This window comes from Rhincodon typus, chromosome 9, assembly GCF_021869965.1.
Source record: "Rhincodon typus isolate 14 chromosome 9, sRhiTyp1.1, whole genome shotgun sequence".
Lineage (NCBI taxonomy): Eukaryota > Metazoa > Chordata > Chondrichthyes > Orectolobiformes > Rhincodontidae > Rhincodon > Rhincodon typus.
The window spans coordinates 13,880,258-13,892,210 of record NC_063340.1 but is presented as its reverse complement, the minus strand read 5'-3'; the positions used below and the strand labels follow the sequence as shown (position 1 = coordinate 13,892,210).

At 40.5% G+C, this 11,953-nt stretch overlaps 1 protein-coding gene across 1 annotated transcript in view; it reads left to right on the top strand.

The window, feature by feature from the left end:
- Positions 1 to 2,160, top strand: part of naa20 (N-alpha-acetyltransferase 20, NatB catalytic subunit) — a 12,724-nt gene extending 10,564 nt beyond the window's left edge. The window contains exon 5 of the mRNA XM_048600917.1: positions 2,154 to 2,160. Within this exon, the coding sequence (XP_048456874.1) occupies positions 2,154 to 2,160 (7 nt within the window). The remainder of the gene's footprint in view (positions 1 to 2,153) is intronic.
- The last annotated feature ends 9,793 nt before the right edge of the window (positions 2,161 to 11,953 follow it).

Genomic DNA, 11,953 nt, shown 5'->3' with positions numbered 1-11,953 from the left:
TCTGGCAGCATCTGTGAAGAGAAATCAGAGTTAATATTTCAGGTCCGGTGACCCTTCCTCAGGACTGGCCACCAGACCCGAAAAGTTAACTCTGATTTCTCTTCACAGATGCTGCCAGACCTGCTGAGCTTTACCAGCAAATTCTGTTTTTGTTTCTGATTTACAGCATCTGCGGTTCTTTTGGTCTTTATTGAGTGAATCAGTTATGTTCCAATTTGTAAGAGTTAAAGCCAAGCATAAAGGAGTCACATTTAATCCAAGCTAATGCATATACTCATTCATCATATCATAGACATCCCAATGCACAATATATTTTTCTACATTACTGGTACATTACCATGGATCTTCACGTATTACTAACATATATTAGCAACATCATTGGTTTGTATTAGCTGTCAAATGAGCTCTTAGAATAATAGAATCTCTACAGTATGGAAGAAGGCCATTAGGCCTTCCGAAGGGCATCCGATGCAGACCCATCCCCCTAACGTTTCCCATGTAATCCTGCATTTCCCATGGCGAATCCACCCAGCCTGCACATCCCTGAACACTATGGATAAATTAGCCTGACCAGCCCGCCTAACCTGCACATCTTTAGATTGTGGGAGGAAACCGGAGCACCCAGATGAAACCTACGCAGACGTGGGGAGAATGTGCAAACTCCACGCAGAGTCAAGTCTGGGTCCCTGGGGCTGTGAGGCAACAGTGCTAACCACTGAGCCACTGTGCCACCTATCTTGGAATTGTCAATTTTTTTGTAGTCTTGTACTTGAATATTACATGAATTTTAACATCCATACTTTGTTGTGTAAAACATATAATTTAGCGTGCAACAAAGGTGAAGTATCTCTCTGCATTTACCCATACATCATGAGATACCAAAGAATAAAGTGTACAGCTTGATGGAGGTCTTAACAGAGATCAATCTAGAGGGAACCACAATCTAGAATACAAAGTAAAAGGACTGGCATGAAAGGACAAAATGATCTGGTCTCAGAGTGATAAAAATTATGGTCCACATTTTGTGGTCAGTCTGAAGGAGTGGTTCTCACTCTTCACCTCGCTGACATCCACACAAAGTTCTCTCAGGTTTTTGAGCAGACATAGCTCAAATCCAGACATGAATTTTCACTCATAAGGCCATGCGCCGAGCATCTGGAGGTGGTGGACATGATTTCATTCCACACCTGCTCTCCCCTTATCCTGAAAGACAGTCTCACCATTTGGCCATTTTTCCTAAACTGGGGACTTGCTCTGCGCACCTGACCTTTATGAGTGAAAATTGAAGCATGGATTTGAGCATGTATCCACTCAAAAGCCTGAGTCATGTAGGACAGCATATTTCCTTTTGCCAAAAACATTAATAGATCAGATGGGTCTTTACAATGGTCACTGATGTTTTCATGGGCATCATTACTGAGACCAGTTTTAATTCTAGATTTACTAACTGAATTGAAGTTTCACTGGCTCCCATGGTGGGATCTGAACCCACATCCCCAAAGCATTAACCTGGGCCTCTATATTAAGAGTCCAATGATGCTAGCACTGCACTTCCAACCCCCCGTTTTACTCTCAGAGATGCAAGCGCACAAGTTTCTTTTTAGTTTATAAAGATCTGGGGATTAATGTAACTTAGGAGATGTAAGTTGTATACACAATATCCAATCTTTCAGAGCGTTTAAGTCTATTCTAAAAGTTTGTGACACTGATACAGCAATAGGGGAGTCTGTTTGACCTCAACAATTGGATTAAATGACCATGCTGAGTTTGGGTTTCCTGCATGTTTGAGTCTCTTCCCACCCTCAATGCTCTATCTCCTGGTATCCTCCCCAATAAAATTTGCTCTTGCTGGATATTGACTTCAGGAACTGGGGTCTGTCTTCCATTTTGGATACACTGGCTCCTTGACAATCCTGGCCCCACATCCTCACCTAATACACTGCCTTCTAAAATGGATCTGTGATAACTACTTTGATTTACAGTTTGAAGTTTTGATATGTTTCTGCATGTTTATATGAGCAACTGCTCATTCTTGACCAGAGTGTAGTAGAGAAATACAAGAAGGCAGGGTGTTTCAAATTTATGTCTCTTTAAAAAATGGCTTAAATATTCTTTTTAAATTTTCATTTGTAAGTTGGTTTCTTCTTCAACAGTTTCTGAGCTGTTATTTTTTTTCTTGGCTACTTCATTTTGCCACAATTAACATTAGTCTATTACAGAATTGCCTTTTTCTGTTTTATTCCTTCTTTACTTAATCTCTGAGACATGTTCTCCATTCTGAGAAAAAAAATTGGGACTCAGAAATACCAACCAGAGTTGTTTTTATTTCCTCAGTCATTTGATAACCATGACTAAATTATTTGGACATGCTGTCAGTTATTTTCTGGACCTAGTCTATATATTATCTTTCTCAATACATTAGTTATTCATGAATTGATTCTTTCACTGTTAAGAGTCAACCATGCCCATTGAAGAGTATGTAGGTTGCTTAATGATAAATGAGATTTTTGGAGCAATTGGTGTGTTAAGCCCTTGATAAATATTATAATAAGTACATGAGGAAAGGATGAACTTACAATTATGTGGCAGTTTTCTCAGATTTTCCAAGGTGCTTTACAGTAAATGAAGTATTTTTAAAATGTAGTTTCTGTTGTAAGTTGGAAAAAACATGGCAGCCAATATGTGCACAGCAAGATTCCACAAACAGCACTGCAATAAATGATTACTTTGGTGGTGGTGATCAAGAATAATAAATGCTGGTCAGGGCAGTTGGGAAGTTCTGCTGTTCTCCTTAAAATTATGCCATGGAATCTATTATATCTGCATAATTTGGTGAAACAGAGGGGAACACTACAACCAATTTGCATCAACAAGGTCCCACAAATGAGAAAATATTTGTGATGTTGGCTTCAGAAGGGCCTGCCTGGCAGATGCCAGTGGGGGTGGCAGGGGTGGGGAGGTGAGTGTCTTGGATTGAGAGTCAGGACGATGGGATTAAAGGTGGATGTGAATGCCCTGACAGGCACATGGGATTCCCAAAAGAGGTTCCCCACTCTTGCTTGTGGCAAGTCTGTGTCTCAAACCAAGATACTCATGCCCCTCAGTTTGCCAACTGAACTCTGCTGAAACCCCAAATGTACTTTAAAAATGACTCTATAACCTTTGGTGGCCACTGCATCTACTTCAAGCATTGGTTCGATTTCAAACTAATCTTATTAAAATAATCAGTAGTTCTTTAAGGCAAGACTTCCTCACCAGATTGGGACTAAAATTTTCCCCTGAGGTAACTAACAGTGCAAGCAGATTTCTTCTTTTCATTTCTCCCCCATTGTGCTAATCTAATCTCTCTTTAAATGTATTATTCTATTTAGTTCAACCACTCCCTGTGATAGTGAGTTCCACGTATTCACCATTCCCTGAATTAAAACATGTCTTCTGAATTCCTTGTTTGATTTCTTGGTTAGGGATAGCAGGAACTGCAGATGCTGGAGAATCTGAGATAACAAGATGTAGAGCTGGATGAACACAGCAGACCAAGCAGCATCAGAGGACCAGGAAGGCTAAGGGTCTAGGCCCGAAACACCAGCCTTCCTGCTCCTCTGCTGCTGCTTGGCCTGCCGTGTTCATCTAGCTCTACATCTTGTTATGTCTTGATTTCTTGGTGACTGTTTCATAATACTGGCCTCTAGTTTTGCTTTTCCACAAAAGTAGAAACATTCACTCTGACATTCCTCTGTCAAAACTTTTCATAGTTCTCAAGACTCTTTTCAGGTCATCCTACAGCTTTCTGAAAAGAGAGCCAGCTAGCTCATCCTTTGCTGGTGGATATATACTTCATCCCTGTTTGTTTGAAGTGGAGGGTGTTAATGGCTGTCACAGATTGCATGTAAGGACAATGACAGCAGCAGTGGAGATCATATGAGCCAGTATACTAAGTACAATTTCTCCAAAAGTCCGCCTTTCATGAAAAAATGCATTTTAATTTGCATTTACAAGTTACACAAGTTATCCGATATAAGCTGTCACAATGAAAATTATAATTCATTAACAAAACATTGTGTTAACTGCCTCCAGATTTGCAGGCAGCTCTCCATGTGTGGTCTGACCGATGTTAGAATTTGGTAGGAAGAATGAGGAAAGACAATATAAAATAAAATGTAGCAGTCTAAACAAGATGCAGAAACAAAATGATCAGGAGGTATATATGCACAAAATGAAGTTTGAGAAAACAATGAATAAGGAATCCTGTGCTTGGTAAGTGGAGGCATAGAGCACAGAAGTAAGGAAATTATAATAAACCATTATAAAACACTGACTTGGCCTCAACCGGAATATTGTGTTAAATTCTGGGCATTACACATTAGAAACATTAGAAGGCATTGGAGAAGTTGCAGAAAAGAATCACAAAACTAGTTCCAGGAATGAAGGAATTCAGTTATTATGTTAGATTAACAAAGCTAGTGCTGTTCTTTTTTCAGAAGATGATATTAAGAACAGTTTTGTTGGAGCTACGTAAAATCATGAGGCGACTGACCAGAGTAGATAGGGAGAAATTGTTCTCATTGGCAGATGGGTTGAGAACTAAAGTACGTTGATAGGGCAGCACAGTGGCTCAGTGTTTAGCACTGCTGCCTCACAGCGCCAGGGTCCTGGGTTCAGTTCCACGTTGGGTGACTGTCTGTGTGGAGTTTGTACGTTCTCCCTGTGTCTGCGTGGGTTTCCTCTGGGTGTTCTGGATTTCCCCCCACAATCCAAAGATGTGCAAGATAGGTGGTTTAGCCATGGGGAATGGGGTGGGGGGCTTTTAATGGGATAAGGTAGCGTGGTGAGTCTGGGTGGGAAGCAGTTCGAAGGGTTGGTGTAGACTTGATGCTCTGCGTCTGTGAGGATTCTATGATTTGAAGTGATTAATACAACAGTGACAATAGACATTGGGTTTTGCTGAAAATACAAGAAACAATTTAAGATTATTAGTCAGGTTCACAACATGGCTCACTTACATGTGCTAGAAGTTACATATTCACACACAGGGCCCTGTCCTTTACAAACAGAAAGAACATGCCCATGCATTGCAGTTTTCAATTAAACAAAAGCTTGGGGGACAGCCATTCTTTGTGGCTTTTTGATGGCAACGTTTGAATAATCAGAGTTGACAAAGTTTGAATTCATGCAATAGCTTAACAGTTAACTGTTCCATGTTGCATTTTCCATGGCAGTTTCTTCCAATCAGAGTTCACTTGCCAATCATCCAACACCCTCTTCCCATGTAAAGTAAATTGTTGTTCCCTTTGAGATTTGGTATTTTTACAATTCTGCCCTGATGAGAGCTAGAAAAGATTTGACGTCACGTACCTTTTTATTAGCAATAATATTAATTGTTTGTTTCCAAACTTGTCAAGACTAAAATAAATTAAGCCAGTTTATGTAGCATCTGATTGTAGTATAAATGTAAACCAGATAATTGCAAAGTTACACATCTTGGCCTTGTTGTGCGATGTGTTTTGATTATTGATTTTATGCTATGTAAAATACGTAAATAATGTAGTTAACCTGATATAGTTGGATTGTGCTTCAAGAATCACAGAGCCAGTTTTCTGCATTTTCGTCATTTAGGGAAGTTAGTCCAGCACAACTGAAATAGTAAGTTCAAGTCCATAAACTGTTCAATGATTGGTGGATAGTCTGAACATGAATTTTTAGATAATTGCTTTCTGAAATTATGGTTTGTTTCCCAATTTATTGGTGAATCGCTTATGATCCCTTTTCCATTTAATCAAAATAAACAAATTTTAAATTGATGGGCCAAATCTTGTTTACTTTTCCCCTTTTGCCTTTATTCTTTGCAATCAACATTTAAAATTGCTAGTTTTATTATTATTATTGGTGATTGATGATCTCACAGAACACTGCGTGCATTCTGTTGGACGACTGGCAATCATTCACTGATTTATACCCTCAAACAAATATAAGTTGCATGGGACTTAGTCTTATTTCTCTCTTGAATGGCCATGATTCATTATTATAGTGAAATGATAAGCTATACCTATGAATGGATTTACGATTTTGATTTATAGAATGAACAGCAAAATTATTTTTTTCTATCAAGTGCACATCTGTGAAACTTCAAATTGTCAGAAGTATTGTAAACAAGGAAGTAAGACAGTCAGATTTGGTTACTTTGAACTGAATGTTTTTAAACATCTTTCAATCTACATAGTTGCAAGTTTACAAACACCTCCAAATTTCATCAGCTATGACAAATGACATGTGATTGATCTCAAATAAATTAGATTTAGTAGCCTGAAAATAGAAAAAGCTAGATTAATCTTAGTTCCAACTAAAAGAATAGAATAATAGATTGTTTATACATGTTATAATGCTCCTGCTGTTATAAAATAGGATACAGTTGGACTTGAACTCACAAATCCACAAGAGGCCCATTACTTTATTCCTTTATTGTATTACTTTAATTACTTTATTAAAGATAATACAGTTTTGCTGCATTACACCAGATGGATAGCACCAATGTATACAGACCAGAAGCTTACAGACTGCATTTCTAGTCTCTGTCAATGCTAATGTCTGTAAAGTACAAAAGTTTGCTCCAGCTAGCATTTTGTGATTTGGGTTATAGGAAGCTAAATTTTAACTAAGGTTACTGTGGCATCTACTGGAAAGCATATAAGAGTGCAGAAGGTCATATGATAAGATCGTGCTTGATCCAGACACTTTTAATGCTCAAGAAGTCTGATGATATCCACTCTCACATGTTCACACATTTTGAATAACCAGTTGGACCAAGTGTCCCAATGAATTTATCTCAACAAGAAACAGAAGTTTCCGAAGATGAACTAAAGATAAAATTATATACTGTTAATGACCTCTATTTGTTTTCTTTCAGCCTAAGTACGCTTTAAACCATATAAACCGAAAGTTGACCCTGGAGCCAAAGGTGACCATCAATTCACGAATTGTAGTGGTTGGTGCTTCAGATGTTGGGATCTCCTTTCTTGAAACATTGGTCTTCTGGTAATACAATTCTGCATTAATTATAGTTTGTGATAATTGTGCATAGAGTGATGGTAGTGAAAATATGCTACTGTGCCTAGTGTGCCTTAAACTGTAAGACTATATCTTGAAGATTTTTTAAAATATTGGTAGAACCTTTTCATTAAGTCTTTAATTGCTTTCACTTGCAAGTGCTTAAGTTACTTGTTTTTATTTTTATTTTTCTTTTCTTGCAGCTTTTCTTCATATTCTAGTTCATGTAGGATAGATCTCACAGATGGTGTCAGCTCTTCACTAGCTCAGTCAAATGACCACTCTTTATTTATGGCCTTAAAATAGTGAATGCTGCCAGTTTTGTTGACTTTGGGTAGCAGCATGTTGTCTCCTTCTGTTTATACACTTGCACTTTCTACCAGCAGTCGCTAGATAATGATCAATAATAAAAATGAACAACCTTGCTCAATGGCAATGTGCCACATCAATTTCATACCTACACCATGTGGCAGCAGCTTATGCAGCAAACATACTGCATGTACCTCAAATGTGCAGCCATATCTCAAAATCTTAGGGGAGTAGTCCTCACCAAAGTCCAAGGAAGGATCTGTCAGTCAGGGGATCTTGGCACTGTAAGTCAATGGCAGCCTTCGATACATGCCCAGGGGATTGACCACAGTTGAGCATCCAATTATGGTATTCTTGATCAGGAGGGTCATGCCCTTGCAGTCCAGTAAGTGGGTCACGGTCAATCCTGTAGCTCCATAGTAGACTGTCTAGTGGATGGAGCTGATGTGGTCACGGAGATGTACAAAGATAGTCACAAATCTGGTTGGTGCGCTGAAGTGGCTGGGCCATAATCAGTTTGTTGGGTTCATCCACAGAAACTAAAGGAAAAGGGGAATAGAAGACATAGACTGGACTACAGGAAGGTGACCCAAGAACATATTCTTTGGGATTGGAGTTGAAGGCTGGAACAGACTGGGGGGCATGACAATTGTGAAGAGGGAAATTATAATTGAAAGAGAGGAATATGATACAACATGGATAGGAACAGGGTCATGCAGAGGAGATAAAAAGAAATTACTTAAATAGGAGTTCCTCTTCTGTTCAAATTGGGGTCTCAAGCACGGCTTCAGGATTTCTGCAAGATCTATGCAAGGTATTCTGGTCCTCAAGGAGTCCCTCTCTAGAACAAAAATGACTACGCTGATTCCCCATGAGACATTGGCTCCGCTGCCCCCTGCTGCCTCACCAGCACTGCCAAGAATCCAGGCTCCTGGCATAACCCTGCCAGGAGTACCCACACAGGGCACTGCCAACTCCATGTAGTCCCAGATCCTACAGCTGGGTCGGAAGGAGTCTGCTAAGCACTGGAGCCCCTTGGTCCTGGAGCTTTGGCCAAGTGACCATGGGGTCGTTGTGTCTGGATAATCTTGAATTGTTATGGCCCACTTGCCTCTGGCAAGAGAAGAGTGGTCTTTCCTTGGCTTCAAATTCCAAAGGTTGGAAGGGAGCTAAAAGGTGGAGTTGAAGAGTCGGCCATCCCTTGAATAACCTGAGAGGAGACTTCCAAGGGGCCTGTGTGTAGTTCCTCCTCCAACTGGGTGCCTCCTGGTACTGACCTGTCTCCTTGTGAGGAAATGCAGTTATCCAAATGCACATTCTGCTGGGAAGAGGGATTTAGAATAGGATGTAAAAAATACCAGAGGGGCGAAGTAGGTAGTTAATGAGGTGATTTTGGTAAGATACAGCAAGACCCCTACCTCAATTCCACACCTGCTTCTCTACTTAATGCACCTTCATTTGATCATTTTGGCAATCTACAGGCAGCCAGCAGCTCTTAAGTAACTGCCTGTGCTTGCAGTTAAGCCCTAGCCCCAAAACCTACCTCTAGTGTTCTCAATATTATATCAGTAACATGCCTTAGAGTGTCAGAAAAATATTCAGATGAATCTTTCTCATTATTAGGTGAGGTTAACGTACTTCTGCATCGGCTATGCAAAGTCCCTAAGAAGTCCTAATAGCAGTGGCAGTGCATGAGTGCCAGATTGTTGTCCCTGTTGTGTTTTTTAAAATAGATGTAATGTTAGTATAGATGTATGGATAATCCAGATTACGAAGGAGGTTGCAGGGCAGGGAGCAGTGGCTGAGGGAGTCAAATGTATTGGAGGAAAGGACTAGGTGTTGACTCTCTGCATGTCCCCATCTCAATGCTGGGTCGCTTGATCAAGTATTGAAGAGGGAACTCCCTCATTTCACCTCAATCCCTTCAAACAAACATGTCATTGCCTGTTTAATGGGATCTACCTCACCTGTCTCTAGTTCTTCCATTCTTATTCAGATTCATGTTTATTACTGACTTTCTATTATTGCATTTGTTGATTTGTTTGGTTTTTTTTTGCAGTCCACACTTACGCTTTCATAACCTGACCTTGATTTCAACGTCTGGACTTCCTGGAAGTTACTCAACTTCTATACACAGAAAGTTCAAACCAACAAGGTGTGTGCACCAACTAATGCAAATTACCTGACGTGTTTAGCTCATAATTTATTAGTAATGTAAAACAGAAAATATATAGTTACTTAAATGTGTAGCAGCACCCAAACAGTAGAGGGAGGGTCTGAAGTAGATTTGGGAAGGAAATGTTTCATATTTTTATTAAAAACGTATGAAGAATTACTTCATGTATCATTTTATGATACAAAGCAGGCCATTCATCACTGATGGACAGTGTCAACAATGTATACCATCTATAAGATGTACTGTAGTATCCAACCAAGGTGCCTTCAACAGCACCTTCCAAACAGGCGAGCTCTACCACTTAGTAGGACAAAGGCATCTTCAAGTTCTGCTCCAAGCCAAACACCATCCTGGCATGGAACTGAATTACTGGATCAAAATCTGGATCCTCCTCCTTGATAGCATTGTTGATGTCCCTACACTCCAAGGACTGCAGTGGTTAAAGAAGACAGCTCCCCCCACCTATTCCAGTGCAATAAAAAATGGACATTAAATGCCTAGCCAGCGACTCCTAGACCCAATGAATTAGTACATAGATAAAAAATAGTCAGCTTTCACATGAGCCTCCTCACACTTAACTTTATCTGTATTTCACTCTTCTTTTTTCCCTCATTGTATCCATCTAGATTTTGCTTAATTGTGCCTCTGTTATTAATCACAGTTACTCTTGTCATGGCAAAAGCAAAATGCCATGGATTATAAATTCATAATAGCAAAAGTAAATATTGCAAAAGATCAGCAGGTCAGGAAAAAGAAACAATGAAGTGTTAAATAATTAATATGTAAAATTTAATCTGAATGTTAGGACTTTTCACCCACCAGTTGGAGGTCAGCGAGAGCCCCACATCCCCTCCTTTGGTGATGCCCTAAATGTACAGTGGAAGACGTTCCCCGGGTTCAAGGATGCTGGTTGCAGAAGTTCTCTCCCCACCCTCAGTGCTACTGCCCAATCAGAGACTGGCGATTCCTCATTGCCATCAGTGTTACTAGTGGTGGTGGTAGCTGCCAGTGGTACAACCCATCAGAGGCTCAGAATCAGTGAGAGACTCAGATCACAGATCAGTGGGCAAGCAATGGGGCTGATGGCTGAAGGAATTCCAGAGGGGTAGGAAGAAAGTGCTAGACGATGTTGTTAGCAGGTCTCCCTTCCCAATGCTGGGTCCCTTGACCAAGTTGACCTGCTCGTCGACTACAGCTTTGCCTTCAACACCATTATCCCCTCCAGACTGATCTCATGCATGGTGACATGGTGCAATGAAAACAATCTGTCTTTCAACATTGGCAAAGCTAAAGAACTGATCATCGACTTCAAAAAGAAAGGAGGAGAACACACTCCCATCTATATCAAAAGAACTGAGGTTGAGAGAGCGAAGAGCATCAAGTTCCCTGGATTGACAATAACTGACGACTTGCCATGGACTTCCCATGTAAATGCAACAGTCAGGAAGGCACAACAACAACTCTTCTTCTTCAGGCGGCTCAGGAAATTTGGTATGTCCATAAGGTCCCACACCAACTTCTACAAATGCACCATTGAAAGAATACTGTCCAGGTGCATAACGGCCTGGTATGGCAACTGCTCTGCCCTCGACTGTAAGAAACTACAGAACGTTGTGTGCACATTCCAGACCATCACAGAAGCCATCCTTCTATCCACGGACTCTATTTACATGGCTCGCTGCCACAGAAAGGTGGCCAACATCATCAAAGACCTATCGCACCCTGAATGATCTCCTACAAGCTCTCCTCTCAGGCAGAAGGTACTGAAGACTGAACACACGCATGAGCAGGTTCTGGAACAGCTTCTTTCCAGCCGTTATCAGACTGTTGAATAGACTGTAGCCTCAAATAATGTAACCTGCAATGTAACCTGTATGCCTTTAAGTCTTTTTGATCTATATATCCTTTGCTTGCTGTGATCTGCCTGTACGGCTTGTAAACAAAGCTTTCCACTGTGTTTCAGTACACATGACAATAATTCAATCAATCAATCAATCAATCAAGTGCTGAGGAATGATTTACCAACCCATGCCTCCTCTTCTGAGGAGCCTACAATCATTTCCCAGTCTGCCTTTTAGGGTCTAAGCTTGGTAACTGTCCTGCCTGTTGAATAACTGCTGAGGCAGAATGAGGCCCTTAAGTAAACTTTAACTTGCCCCAAATTGTCTCCCAAGTCCTATATCTCTTCCATTCTTGCACCTCGTTCTTTCTGACAGTAAGTATAAAGAAAACCATGGTGGAAAGACAAGGCGTTTCAGGTCTGCACCGGTTACTCCAAATAACATTCTGCTGGAAGTGGTTAGCGAATTCTGCTACCTTGGATCCATGAGTGTGACAGACAATGTTTCTCTTGACACAGAACTCAACACATGCTAAAGGAAGAGATAACAAGGTGTAGAGCTGGATGAACACAGCAGGCCGAGCAGC